General features: G+C 44.0%; 1 protein-coding gene across 3 annotated transcripts in view; it reads left to right on the top strand.

The window, feature by feature from the left end:
• The window catches only part of CTDP1 (CTD phosphatase subunit 1), a 195,986-nt gene that overhangs the window by 73,721 nt on the left and 106,811 nt on the right, over positions 1-15,454 (top strand). For all 3 annotated transcript variants that reach the window (XM_077492323.1, XM_077492322.1, XM_077492324.1), the window contains 2 exons: positions 11,198-11,364; positions 13,255-14,307. In XM_077492323.1, coding sequence (XP_077348449.1) covers positions 11,198-11,364; positions 13,255-14,307 — 1,220 coding nt within the window. The remainder of the gene's footprint in view (positions 1-11,197; positions 11,365-13,254; positions 14,308-15,454) is intronic.

Below are 15,454 nucleotides of genomic sequence, written 5' to 3'. Positions count from 1 at the left end.
AGAGAGCCTGAGATGCCTCTTCCATCGGGCTTAAACCGGCCCTAGCAGCTACCTGTGTGGCCAGAAACTTGGAGTGTTGGCTTACACAGTTACAATCGCATATTTCTGCGGGTACTTCTAGGCAACAGCTGTTGAAGTCCTTTCCGCTACTGTTCAAGGCTGTGGGCTTTTTAGCTGATGCCTCTGCAGAATCAGTCAAACTGGCTGCTAGATCTGCAGCACTAGTGAACGCTGCCAGAAGGGCCGTTTGGCTTAAAACCTGGTCAGGAGACACAGCTTCTAAATTGAAGTTATGTGGATTACCCTTTTCAGGGGATCATTTGTTCGGGCCCGGCCTGCAAGAGGCGTTAGAGAGCACGCAGGATAGGAAGAAAGCTTTCCCAGAGAGGAAAAAGAGACCTGAAGGGAATCGCCTTTTTCGAAGCCCCAGGCAGCAGAACCTGCAGGAAAGGGAGGTTCGCCCCAAAAAGCATTGGACAGGTCACAAGGGAAGAGGCAGAGGAGGAATCTTATTCAATCCTCCTCAACCCTCCCCTAAAACCCAGTGACTCCTGCGTCCCGGTGGGAGGAAGACTGGGGAAGTTCCTCCCACAGTGGGAAGCTTCAACCGAAAGTCCGTTCATTCGAGATGTAATAAGGAACGGCTACAGGTTGGAGTTTGGTTCAGTTCCCCTCCCAAATTTTCAAGTAACAAGGTTACCAAGGGACCAAGAGAAAGCAGAGGCTTTGGCTCTTCTTCTGGGGGATCTGGTGGACCAAGAAGTAATGGTGCAGGTACCTCAGGAGGAGCGAGGCTTGGGGGTTTACTCCCACGTATTCGTGGTAAAGAAACCTTCGGGGAAGTTCAGGTTAATACTGAATCTCCGCCCCCTGAACAGATTTATAAAATACAAGCGGTTCCGGATGGAGTCAATCTTCTCGGTAACCAAGTTCCTGTTTCAGGGCTGTCACATGGCCACAGTGGATCTCAGGGATGCATATTTGCATATCCCGATTCATCTGGAATCTCAGGTTGGCGGTGAGGTTGAACACTGGTGTGTTACACCTCCAGTTTCGAGCTCTCCCCTTCGGGCTCTCAGCCTCACCAAGAATCTTTACAAAGGTTCTGGCAGAGGCACTGGCCCCATTAAGGCTCAAGGCTATAACAGTGATCCTATATCTGGACGATCTACTGTTCATAGCCCAGTCGGCCCAACAACTGCAGAGGGACATACAGGAGGCCTTGGTTTTCCTGCGCTCACTGGGGTGGCTGATAAACCAGGAAAAATCCCAGCTGACCCCCTCACAGGAGGTCCTGTATTTAGGATACAGGATTTCTTCGGTGGAAATGAGGGTATTTCTTCCGGAGGAGAAGATCTGCAAGCTAGAGCAGGCGGTAGCCCAGCTTCAATCTGGTCGGGAAGCCCAGGTCAGGGAGGTTATGAGAGTCCTGGGGTTGATGACATCATGCTTTCCAGCGGTGGCCTGGGCAAGGCATCATCAGCGTCCTTTACAGAGACTCATGCTCCGTTATTGGGATGGCAGGCAGGAGAGCCTGGATCAGGTTATGCCCCTATCCTCGGCAGTCAGGAGGTCTCTTTGGTGGGGGCGGGCCCAGGTCAACCTAGACAGGGGTCTTCCCTGGTCCCCACAAGCTACGGTGGTGGTCACGACCGATGCCAGTGCGCTAGGTTGGGGTGCCCACCTAGAGGGAACCTTAGCCCAGGGTTCCTGGTCGGACCTAGAGACAGGTTGTTCCTCAAACCAGAAGGAACTTCTGGCAGTTTGGAAGGCTATAGAAACCTTCCAGTCCCAGTTACATGGCAGGGATCTGCAGGTTCGCTCAGACAATGTGGCAGCAGTAGCCTACCTGAACAAGCAAGGGGGAACAAGAAGCCCTGCACTCCAGGTAATTGCGGACAGAATCTTCTGCTGGGCAGAGAAGAACCTGTCCTCAATATCAGCCATTCACCTAAAGGGAACGCAGAATTTACTGGCCGACTTTCTCAGTCGCCAGAAGATAGGTCAGGACGAGTGGTCCCTCAACAAGGAAGTGTTCGAGGAGATTGTGTCATGCTGGGGAAGGCCAGAAATAGACCTATTTGCAACAGAAGGCAACAGGAAGGTGACGCAATTTTTTTTCGGTTCACCCACAGGATCGGGCCAGGGGGATAGACGCCCTTGCCAATCCATGGCTGTTCGGCCTGTGTTATGCCTTTCCTCCCGTAAGGATGGTGGCGGAGGTCCTGCAGAAGTTCCGTTCGGAGACTACGGACCTCATTTTAGTAGCTCCTTTTTGGCCAAGGAGACCCTGGTTTGCCAACATAAAGAAATTGGCCGTCCATCCTCCGCTGTTTCTGCCAGTCAGGGAGGACTTACTTTCCCAGGGGCCGATCCTGTGCCCTCAGATAGAGAGGCTCAAGCTTGCGGCCTGGTATCTGAGGAACAAATCTTAAGGTCACAGGGTTTCTCAGAAAGAGTGATTAAGACCTTGTTAAAATGCCGTAAACCAGTTACTAGGGCAATTTACGCCAAGGTAGGAAAGAGGTTTAATTCCTGGTTGCGAGAACAGGGAATTGCAAGCCCCGGGGTCCCGGCAGTCCTGGACTTTCTACAAGCAGGGGTAGAGCTGGGCCTATCTATCAGCACTCTAAAGGTACAGGTGGCGGCCTTAAGTGTTTTCCTTCAGTCCTCCCTTCAGCAGAATCCATTTGTCAGGAACTTCTTCAAGGCTCTATCTAGATCCAGACCTGTGAGAATGAAGTCCTGTCCTACTTGGGATTTGGCCTTGGTTCTTAGGGCTTTGACCCAAGATCCATTTGAACCTTTAGAGGGAGCATCACTTAAGTGGATGGTACTAAAGACTGTGTTTTTGATAGCGATCACGTCAGCTAGAAGGGTCAGTGATCTGCAGGCGCTCTCGGTCAGAGAGCCGTTTCTGTTAATCTTAGAAGACAGGGTAGTACTTAAGACTGACCCTAGTTTTCTTCCTAAAGTGGTGTCCACTTTTCATAGGACACAGGATATTATTTTGCCAACTTTTTTCTCAACCTCAGACGAGGACGAGGCGCGATCTTTAAGTTTGTTAGACGTCAGGAGAAGTCTATTAATTTTTTTAGAAGCCACTAGGGTCTTCAGGAAGTCAGACTCACTTTTTGTTAATTTTTCGGGCGCCCGCAAGGGCTGCAAGGCGTCCAAAGCGTCTATCGCCAGGTGGATACGAATGGCGATAGTTAAAGCCTATGAGTTAGAGGGGAAGCAGGCACCCTTAGTTAAGGCACACTCTACAAGGGCGGTTTCTGCATCATGGGCAGAGAGGGCTGGAGCCTCTCCGGAGGAGATCTGCAAAGCAGCAACGTGGTCCAGCTACTCAACGTTCGCAAGGCATTACCGTCTGGATTTATGGTCTGATAAAGAGCAGACTTTTGGACGTAAGGTCCTCCAGGCAGTGATCCCGCCCTGACAAGGTGAGCTCCTTGCTTATCATCTCAAAGGCTGTCCTGGAAGACGATATGAGAGCCCCCCCACTCACAAATCTGAAAGGCAATGTCTGTTAGCCTTTACACTTAGAAAACCTGCACCTTGAATTCGGAAGGGGTTTCTCAGGGACTGCAAGATAGAATTTTTTCTCCCAGTCCCTTTTCTGGTTCAATGCTTCCAACCTGCCTTTGCAATCGCACAGATTAGTGAATCTCCTCTTTATATCCCTGATGGATCTTCTGGAGCAGGGCATCATTGTCCTGTTGCCCATGGGGGTTCAGTTCAGGGGGTTCTATTCAAACCAGTTCAGTTTGCCACCAACCTGCTTGTCCCTAGTTTTAGTTTAGTGCCTCAAGAATCCTGTTCTGGTGTAAAGTCCTTTCTTCTGGTGCTCTGGAAGATCTTTACATCAGATGTCAGTAAGTTGGGCTGGAGTAATTGGTGCAAGATTCTTGGACTCAGAGGAATCTCCTGATCAATATTCTGGAACTTCAAGCATTTAATTGGACTACCTGACTTTAGGTCAACTGATCCAGATAAAGTCAGACAACTGTACAGCAGTGGCCTTAGAGAGGAACCATAAATCCAATTGTGGCAAGAGAGGTAGAGCAGGTCTGGTCCTGGTCAGTACTTCGCATTCCAGGACCGTCTGCTGTTTTACATTCCAGAAATGTACTTCCATAGCTGGCAGCACTTGCACCTGCAGAAATTGTCCTATACCTGGAGGGAACAAAGAATTGCGCTTCATATGGCGTGTGCCTCCCATGGAGGCAGATCTTCTTTATTATTTTTTTTTCGGTCCGTCGGCGGAGGTGAATGGACTACATGGGACAGTGTTTTTTATTTTTTAATAAAGGACTTCTCCAACGGTGTGTTGTGTGTTTTGATTTTTTTTTATTTTTTTTTTTAATAAAAAAAAAATATATATATATATATATATATATATATATATATATATATATATATATATATATATATATATATATATATATATATACCATTTTCCCACTTTTTGGGGCGGGGGTTGAGATCTGAGTGTCCAGATTCTGATAAGTCCCCTGCCCGCAGACCCCCACAGCCACCGGGCAGTGGTTGTGGGGATGAGGCCCTTCTCCCCATCAACATGGGGACAAGGTGCTTTGAGGGGGCTGCACCAAAGTACCCTCCCAATGTTGAGAGCATGTGGCCTGGTTCGATTCAGGAGGGAGCGCTCTCTCATGTCTCCCCCCCCCCCCCCCCTTTCCTGCAGCCTGCCAGGTTGTGTGTTTGGATAAGGGTCTGGTATGGATTTTTGGGGGGACCCCACGCAATTTTATTTTTATTTTTTTTAAATTTTGGCACAAGGTTCCCCTTTAAATCTGGTATGGATTTTGAGGGGGACCTCCACGCATTTTTATTGTGGTTCGGGGTTTCGACAATTCATTAAAGCCGCAAGTAGTTTTAAATTACTTTTTTTCCTTTTAGAAATGTAATTTTTCTGTCAGACTTTTCTAAACATGGGAAACATGTGGCACTTTACAGGCATACTATAGACACCCCCCCCCCCACCCCCCCCCCCCCCCCCCCCCGGTACGAAATTGAATTGAATTTATTGTTTCACTTTTAGCATTATTAAAATCACTGCTCCCGAAAAATGGCAGTTTTTTAAAACTTTTTTTTTTTTGCATTAATACGTGTCCCCTGGGGCAGGACCCAGGTCTCCAAACACTTTTTATGCCAAAGAACTTGCATATATATAAGCCTTCATTGAGAACTTTGGATTTTGCAGGTTTGAGCCCCATTGACTTCCACTATTCCAGCATATGTGATCTGACAGGCATTATTGCCGGCAATAGCGATGCGTTCCATTTGCATTAGCGCTCAGTTTCTGAGAGTTGAAGCCTTTTTTGAGAGCTATTTTTTTGGCGCTGCAGGATAATTTTTCGGCGCTATAGTAAATTACCCCCATTGGTCCTTTTTTGAATGGGATAAAGCATTTTTAGTAATAAAGCATCGGTAGCGGTTAAACATCAAGAAAGAAAATATAAGATGATGAGATGATATTTGAGTCCAGTGGCCCTAAACAAAATAAAGATAATACAGAGATTTGTTGGAGATGTCTTAACCACTTGCCGACCTGCTCTCCTGTACATATACGTCGGCACTTTGAAGATGGATATCTCGGTAATGGCATCAACTGCTGCCACAACTAAGGTATCCATCTTTGGACCCGGCGGTTCTGTTTGCGATAATGGTAGTCTCTGCGATGGATTCGCCGCAAAATCAAAGTTATCGGCAGTGGGAGAGTGGCCCCTCCCCTTTCCCGCCACTTACCGGAGCTGTGGCTGTGTATGGAGATGAGTAAGGCCAAGATGGCACCCATCCGTCTCCATACCATAGCAGGGCGGAAGCTAAGTCAAAACCTCACTTCCGCTCATACGTCTTAACCACTTGCCGACCGCCGCACGCCGATGTACGTCGGCAGAATGGCACGGGCAGGCATAAGCACGTACATGTACGTGATTTGCCTCCCGCGGGTCGGGGGCCCGATCGGGCCCCCGCCCGGTGCCTGCGGCGGTCGGTTTTCGTTCGGGAGCGATCCCGGACGAGGGGACGGCCATTCATTCATGGCCACCCCCTCGCGATCGCTCCCGACGAATGGAAATCCCCGGTGACATCACTTCCTCTCCTGTAATGTAAACACAGGAGAGGAAGTGATGTATTCTCTCCTCCGTGTCGGTATTTTTCGTTCCGACACGGAGGAGAGCGGATCAGTGAGTTGCACCAACACATCCCACACACAGTAGAACATGCCAGGCACACTCACACCCCCCCTTTACCCCCCGATCACCCCCCCAATTACCCCTGCCCCCCCAGTCACAGTGACACCAATGTCATTTTTTTTTTTTTTTTTTTTTTTTTTTGCATTGGTGTCATTTGTGACTGTAATAACTGTTAGGGCAGTTAGGGTTAGCCCCCTTTAGTTCTAATGTACCCCCCTAACCCCCCCAATAAAGGTTTAACCCCGTGATCACCCCCCGTCGCCAGTGTCACTAAGGCTGGGTTCACATTGCAGCGGTTTATGAGAACGAATGTGATTCGCACCGCACTGCAGTGCAAATCACATCCGATCTCTGTGCGATTCGAGTTCAGCCATTCGCCGCACCCGCCGCACCCGCCACACCCGCCGCACCCGCCGCAAATTCGCACGGGACCCTTTTTTTGGCCCGCAGCAGAATCGGATCGCATGGGTGTTCACACCATGCGATCCGAGTTTGCAGATCGCACTGCGATATGCGAACTGATCTGGGGGTGTCAGTAACATTTCACTGACACTCCCAGCAGTTCGCATAGGGCAGTGTGAACTGCCGCCGGGAGGCATGCGATGCGGGAACCCGCCGCGGATTCGCGGCGTTTCCGCATCGCTCCAGTGTGAACCCAGCCTAATAAGCGATCATTTTTCTGATCGCCGTATTAGTGTCACAGGTGACGCTAGTTAGGCAGGTAGGTATTTAGGTTCGCCGCAGCTTTTTATAGCGCTAGGGACCCCCATATACTACCGCATAAAGCCCCCTGATTGCCCCCTAGTTAACCCTTTCACCAGTGATCACCATATAACTGTTACAGGTGACGCTGGTTGGTTAGTTATTTTTTTATAGTTTCAGGGCACCCGCCATTTATTACCTAATAAAGGTTTAACCCCCTGATCACCCGGCAGGTGTCATTTGTGACTAATAACTGTTAGGGCAGTTAGGGTTAGCCCCCTTTAGTTCTAAGGTACCCCCCTAACCCCCCCAATAAAGGTTTAACCCCGTGATCACCCCCCGTCGCCAGTGTCACTAAGGCTGGGTTCACATTGCAGCGGTTTATGAGAACGGATGTGATTCGCACCGCACTGCAGTGCAAATCACATCCGATCTCTGTGCGATTCGAGTTCAGCTATACAGATAGTATGGCTGAATTCGTGTCGCACCCGCCGCAAACTCGCACGGGACCCTTTTTTTGGTCCGCAGCAGAATCGGATCGCATGGGTGTTCACACCATGCGATCCAAGTTTGCAGATCGCACTGCGATATGCGAACTGATCTGGGGGTGTCATTAACATTTCACTGACACTCCCAGCAGTTCGCATAGGGCAGTGTGAACTGCCGCCGGGAGGCATGCGATGCGGGAACCCGCCGCGCATTCGTGGCGTTCCCGCATCGCTCCAGTGTGAACCCAGCCTAATAAGCGATCGTTTTTCTGATCGCTGTATTAGTGTCACAGGTGACGCTAGTTAGGCAGGTAGGTATTTAGGTTCGCCGCAGCTTTTTATAGCGCCAGGGACCCCCATATACTACCGCATAAAGCCCCCTGATTGCCCCCTAGTTAACCCTTTCACCAGTGATCACCATATAACTGTTACAGGTGACGCTGGTTGGTTAGTTATTTTTTTATAGTTTCAGGGCACCCGCCATTTATTACCTAGTCTCACTAGTGTACCCCTAAATTTAGGGGTGTCTACTTTCTAAAATGGGGTCATTTGGGGGGGGGGGTTTGTGCCATCTTGGCATTTTATGGCCTTCAAAACTGTAACGCCCTTAGAAAGCCTGAAGGCGGTGCTTGGTTTTTGGGGCCCCGTACGCGGCTAGGCTCCCAAAAAGTCCCACATATGTGGTATCCCCGTACTCAGGAGAAGCAGCAGAATTTATTTTGGGGTGTCATTTCACATATGCCCATGGCATGCGTGAGCAATATATCATTTAGTGACAACTTTGTGAAAAAAAAAATAAGTTTGTAATTTTCCCGCAACTTGTGGCAAAATATAAAATATTCCATGGACTCAACATGCCTCTCAGCAAATAGCTTGGGGTGTCTACTTTCTAAAATGGGGTCATTTGTGGGGGTTTTGTGCCATCTTGGCATTTTATGGCCTTCAAAACTGTAATAGGTAGTGAGAAGTGAACTCAAAAAATTACGCCCTTAGAAAGCCTGAAGGCGGTGCTTGGTTTTCGGGGCCCCGTACGCGGCTAGGCTCCCAAAAAGTCCCACATATGTGGTATCCCCGTACTCAGGAGAAGCAGCAGAATTTATTTTGGGGTGTCATTTCACATATGCCCATGGCATGCATGAGCAATATATCATTTAGTGACAACTTTGTGAAAAAAAAAAAAAAAAAAAAAAAGTTTGTAATTTTCCCGCAACTTGTGGCAAAATATAAAATATTCCATGGACTCAACATGCCTCTCAGCAAATAGCTTGGGGTGTCTACTTTCTAAAATGGGGTCATTTGTGGGGGTTTTGTGCCATCTTGGCATTTTATGGCCTTCAAAACTGTAATAGGTAGTGAGGCGTGAAATCAAAAATTTACGCCCTTAGAAAGCCTGAAGGCGGTGCTTGGTTTTCGGGGCCCTGTACGCGGCTAGGCTCCCAAAAAGTCCCACATATGTGGTATCCCCGTACTCAGGAGAAGCAGCAGAATTTATTTTGGGGTGTCATTTCACATACGCCCATAGCATGTGTGAGCAATATATCATTTAGTGACAACTTTGTGTAAAAAAAAAAAAAAAAATTTTTTTTTTGTCATTATTCAATCGCTTGAGGCAAAAAAATAAAATATTCAATGGGCTCAACATGCCTCTTATCAATTTCCTTAGGGGGTCTACTTTCCAAAATGGGGTCATTTGGGGGGGTTTTGTACTGCCCTGCCATTTTAGCACCTCAAGAAATGAGATAGGCAGTCGTAAACTAAAAGCTGCGTAAATTCCAGAAAACGTACCTTAGTTTGTAGATGTGACAACTTTTGCGCAAACCAATAAATATACAATTATTGACTTTTTTTTTACCAAAGACATGTGGCTGAATACATTTTGGCCTAAATGTATGACTAAAATTGAGTTTATTGGATTTTTCTAATAACAAAAAGTAGAAAATATCATTTTTTTTCAAAATTTGCGGTCTTTTTACGTTTATATCGCAAAAAATAAAAATCGCAGAGGCAATCAAATACCATCAAAAGAAAGCTCTATTTGTGGGAAGAAAAGGACGCAAATTTTGTTTGGGTACATCATTGCATGACCGCGCAATTACCAGTTAAAGCAGCGCAGTGCCAAAGTGTAAAAAGACCTCTGGTCATTTACCAGCAAAATGGTCCGGTCTGAAAGTGGTTAAAGGGCCATTTTTCTGTTGTCATTTTTTTCAAATCATCGAGATCATTAGAGCGAGAGCAATAATTCTAGCCCTAGACCTCCTCTGTAACTTAAAACACGCAACCTGTAGAACTTTTTTTTAAATGTCGCCTATGGAGATTTTGAAGGGTAAAAGTTTGCCATCCCACGAGCGGGTGCAATTTTGAAGTGTGATATGTTGGGTATCAATTTACTCAACGTAACATTATCTTTCACAAAATAAAAAAAGAATTGGGCTAACTTTACTGATGTCTTATTTTTATCTGTTTATTCAAATAAGTAATTTATAATTAATTTATTTTTTTAAGACCGATGCACAAATACGGTTTGACGAAGTATTGCAATGACCGCCATTTTATTCTCTAGGGTGTTAGGGGAAAAATGTTGGGGGTTCTAAGTAATTTTCTAGCAAAAAAGTGTTTTTAACTTGTAAACACCGAGTGAAAGAGAGGCCTGGTCTTTAAGTGGTTAAGGAGAGGAAAACGACGATGCATATCTGGTATGGTGTCATAAGGTGAAGGATTTCTGGAACAGGATATTTGAAATATATCAGAAAGTATCAGGTATTGAAATACAACCAGACGTAAAGGTCTCGCTATTATCTATAATACCAGGGTCAATAAAAATGGATAGCCTTCACCATATGACAACAGCTACCAAAACAGTAATAGCCCGAAGATGGTGAAAAAAGTCCTACAGTAGTGGAGTGGGTTTGTGAATTAAAACGAAATGCAATAAATGGAATAACAGATTAGTAGAGAAAAGAACACACAGAATCGGAAGGTTTAAAATGTCAACATTGGGAGGAATTTCGGTCCTCAGCATATATGATGCAATACGTATGAAAGGGAATACACCGCCCCAGAGAGAGGTGGGGGGAAAATGTTTTTATTTTTATTTATTTTTTGTTAAGGTTGTTGGATGAATGGAATAGAATGAGGGCCTGTGGAAAGGATAAGGGAATAGAAAAGGTAGATAGATGAATATAATATAAATTTGGGATACAGGACAATATGTATAGCTATAGTAGTAAAGTATGTGAATGTATACGTTTATAAAAGTAATAAATATGGATTGAAACAATGTTCCTTTTTTATTGAATACGTGGCCACATTTAGACCTGTTTTTGATCTGCAAATTTTTTTTAATTTGTGTGGATGGTGATAGATGATACAAAAGCCAAAAGAGCTAAGATGCAAATTTTATGTAAGTATATTTTGAAAGATGGGATATTTATAGCTACATTTTTGTGCAACGAAAACTTTTTACATCAGTTAGTTTTGCATACTACTTTATTAAATGTTTTTGCTTTCAACCTGCCACCTTCACTTCTGCTGCCATGGTTGCAGTTCTAAGCAGAAGGTTGTTTAGGGATACTAATGTTAGCTTTGCAGAGGTGCTTGCAGGTTGCCATGGTAGCTGAAGGAAAGGGTATCAGGATATTGTCAAACTTTCTTTTGAAAGACTGGTTTCATTGCCTGGGAAAATATTTTAATCTCATTTGTAACGCTGAAGGAGTCAGATTTTGTTTTCAATACTGGGCATTTTTTAAATGGAAATGTTTGTAATATTTTGCCTTTTATATTTTTCAGGAATCTTTTTCCTTGTGGGGACTCTATGGTTTGCATTATAGATGATCGAGAAGATGTGTGGAAATTTGCACCTAATTTAATTACAGTTAAAAAGTATGTCTACTTTCAAGGCACAGGGGACATCAATGCCCCTCCTGGTTCCAGGGAGGCACAGATAAAGAACAGAAGTTAGTAACTTGTGTATTTTAATTTGTATAAAGTACTTATTTTGTGAACCAGTGTTTAGTTAATTTTGGGTGTTTTCTTTGATATTTTTTTTGGTCAAGGTGCTAGCCTTTAAAGTTATTAAACCCAAAAGCAAAAAAATATATATATTGCAGCTTACCAATTCTTAGATGTGATGGCCGCATTCGTTTTCTTTTTTTTTTTTTTTTTATGGCTTGCTATTTTCATCTGAGGATCCAGCCAGTAAGTAATTTTTTTTTGAAAGAACAAGCTATCTTCCAAATGTATCAGTTTACAAGGATCCGCTTTTATTCATGCAAAACCATTATACCAAAAGGGGGAAAAAACTGTTTGCTGTAAAGAGTGAGCTGGAGTTTGGAGTCTAGCACTTTCGGCACATCTGCGCATGAGTGTCTTTTCTTGCGCATGACACAGTGAAGGATGTCCTGGACCTCTTTCCCATCTGCCCATGCCCAGGATTATTGAAAATAGCAGTGGAGGGGGCATAGCCACAATCAAGGGGACTGAAGTTCTTCATGAAGTCTATATGTTTGCTCCATTTTACAGTTGATGCTTTGATCCTGTAACACTGCAAGAAGATATCCTATACTTTAATCAAATAAAACACAAAAGCTAACCCACATATTATTCAAACCACACTGATTAAATGCAAATCAACAAGTAAAAAAGGTCCATAAAGTAAGATTGTCTGTGCATTTTATTCCCATTAATTCCCACTCGGCACATTTAATAATGGAGAAACAAATAAAATGTGAGGTATTTTTCACTAATTCACAATTAATGGTAAGAAATGGCACAGATGTAGTAATCTTGCTATGTTTTCATGTCTTGATTCACGTGAATTCACTATATCGGCTTATTTTCTTTTTAGGTAGACAGTGCAGTAACATGTAGGCCTGTGGGCAGTTCTCTTTACTATGTTACCCACACCTCAGTATATTGTTTAGTAGGAGTCTTGGGTTGCCTGTAAATTCCTAATCTTGGAGTACAGTCCAGGAGAAGGACCCTTTCTCTGTGTTTTAATCACCCCTATTACTTGTTAAAAAAAAATCTTGAATCTCTCGGCGTGGGCGGGGTTATGAGTATGCTCTTCGGGCAGCCCCAGCAAATGCTGTACTGCACTCCAAGGAATTTACAGACAAGTAAAATAAACCCTAGAGTCAGGTACCCAGTGCTGAAAGCCAACCATCATAATTCAGTGAGTCTATATCATGAAAAATGCAATTCCCAATATTCTGTGTAATTTTACTATGCTGTCCTGTCAACATGATTTAGTATATTAGTTGTAAACAAACATATTGTATATATTGTGTTTTGCTGCGTTAGATTTTTCAGCTGCTTAAAAAAAAAAAAATCTGCTTCTTAATTGGTCTATAATTTGTCTTTTAAGAGAAATGGCAATCTCACAAATGCAGGACAGGCAACACTGTCATTGTCAGGGGTCATTTTAATAATCTTGCCGGTGCTAATCCCCGACATTCCTTCCTCCATCACAACTGAAATCACTACCTGACATTTCTGAATATGGGGAAGCATGTTTCCTTCTCACCTGTGAGCGTGCTTGGGCCTAGCAGCTGATCGCTAGGCCTGTGCACTGTCACATGACTAACAGAATGACGGCACGCCTCCCCTTTGTTGCCTACACTGGGGATTTCCAATTCTGAAAGAACAGCAAGGAAGAGTAGGTAAGTTGTGTGAGGATTGGAGAGGCAAGGTAACGGTGTCCTTTTAAGGGGAGATGGTGCCATAAACCTGTACCTTTTTTTTATATTTATGCTGAGAAATAAAGAAAACATTTTAGAACATTATCATTACTGCCCTTTAATATTTTATGTAAGCAGACTTTTTTTCTTTTTCTTCTTCTTGAATAGCAAGCTGTCCAAAATCTAGTGCGGTGCAGCCATCTGAACCACCTACACAGTCTTCTGGTCAGTCCAAGGACATACCTGTAGAGGAACAAAGCAATGGACTTGGGAAAGCCAGTAAAGAACTTAATGGTGAACCTCCAAGCAGCAATCTTAAACCGGAGTCTGATGCTAGTGATGGACTACAAGAACAAGACTCTTTGTCAAGTCGGCATACTGACAGCATTTCTGATGGCAAGGATTCAACGCAGCTGACAGAAGTGAAGCCACCTATTGATCAGGATGAACGGACGGTAGTTTCTAAATCTCTAGTAAAAACTGGGGCTGCAAAAGACTTAGACTTTGACCTTTCCAGTGATAGTGATAGTGAGACTGAAAATAGGAAAACACCGTCCCCTCCTTCACCTGGGAGTGAAAATGAATGTAAAAAGTCAAAACATTTAGACCAGGAATCTGGTCTGTTACAGGAATCCAGCACACAAGATTTACCTGAAAAAACGTGCACTGAAAACCATAACAGTAGTGAAAAACTGACATTGGAAGCAAAAGATAAACTGCTTACTGGAGAGGACAATATGGAAGTTCAGGGGGTGGATCAAGATGGCCTTTGTGACTTGGGTAATGGTTGTACAGACAAGAAAGAGGTAGAAACTGAGTCCCAAAATAGTGAGCAATCTGGTATTACAGTAGGAGAGTCACTAGATCAGAGTATGGAAGAGGATGATGATGATGGTGATGATGTGGATGAAGATGATCATTTAATATACCTTGAGGAGATTCTTGTTAGGGTACACACAGATTACTATGCAAAGTATGATCGATTCCTGAAAAAAGAGTTGGAGGAGGCTCCCGATATTCGTAAAATAGTGCCAGAGCTGAAAAGCAAAGTTTTGGAAAACACAATGATTGCATTCAGTGGCCTTCATCCTACAAACTTTCCGATTGAGAGGACACGGGAATACTATCATGCCCGAGCTCTGGGCTCAAAGATCAGCAAACAACTGGTTTTAAATGAGGACGGACCAAACCGAGTGACTCACCTTATTGCAGCAAGGGCAGGTAGGTGAACTACTGTTTTTTGCAAAGCTTTAAGCATGCCTTCATAAAGCAGGGCAGTGGCTAATTGTATTTCAGACACCTCACGCTGACTTGTTTTACATTATCTTTGCAATACAAGAAAGGAGGGCTACAGAGCACATGAAAGCTAGTAACTTAACTTATGATATGATATTATTGTGGTCCTAGAAATTGAGTCATTGCTATGCACATTTGTTTTAATGTGTGAAATCAAATGCCTTATTAAGTCTTCCTTTAGATCTGTGGTGTTCAACTTGAAAATTGTAGAGTGTCTCATGCGCTGCCTTTGACGCTTATGGCAGGTGGGACAACAGCAGCTAGTTTTCAAATGCTGAAGTGCATTTTAACAAGTTGGGCAACCTATTCATGGGGTGTGAAACACCTCTGTACCAAATCATTTTCTCATGATGTGACAACAGCATTGCTGACACTGAGCACAATAGTATCCGCCAGCATTGGTGTTAGTGGATGCAATAACGCCCACATTGGTATCAGTAATTGCAATATTAACCCCCAGCGCTGGGGTCAGTAACCGCAGTATTAACACCCACATTGTTTTTAAGCATTCATATTGGCTTGTATAGAAGTAATAAAGCAAATCACATTATCTTGACTTGAACCTGTCCAAAAAGTCAGTGTCTACTAGACGGTCTTATTCAATGGCTTAGACATTATTACAGAGCTAAAAATCTGTGCAATTAGGCCGTTATTCAAGCAGACTTTTCTTGACTTTATGCAGCATGCTTGTTTTGGGACAGAAAAGCTAAACCATGTCGCTGTCCCAGAGCTGTAGGTAAATTTGCGTTGCAATTTACAAAGTGACAAAAAAATAAAACTGCCTATTGGCTATCACTGCACAAAGCAGAATCTGCTGGCTTATTTTTAAATATTCTGTTCCATCATCTTATTCCTTTTTAGGAAATAATTTGTCAAAATTAGATTTTGCTTAATAAAAAAATTTAAACATTTAATTAAAACAAATCATTCATATAAGAAAATCAGTGGGACTAAGGAAGAGCACTAATCTGCAGTTTCTTAAAGTGGTTCTTAGGACTGAAGGTTATTTGCACATGCTATGCATGAAGGTAAAAAAAACATTCTGCGTGCAGCGGCTTGCTATGGGGGCACT

This window comes from Lithobates pipiens, unplaced genomic scaffold (genome assembly GCF_037356315.1).
Source record: "Lithobates pipiens isolate NorthernLeopardFrog02 unplaced genomic scaffold, aLitPip1_a1.2 Scaffold_19, whole genome shotgun sequence".
Taxonomy (NCBI): domain Eukaryota; kingdom Metazoa; phylum Chordata; class Amphibia; order Anura; family Ranidae; genus Lithobates; species Lithobates pipiens.
Note: the sequence above shows the minus strand (reverse complement) of the source record. Positions and strands in the feature narration are given on the sequence as shown.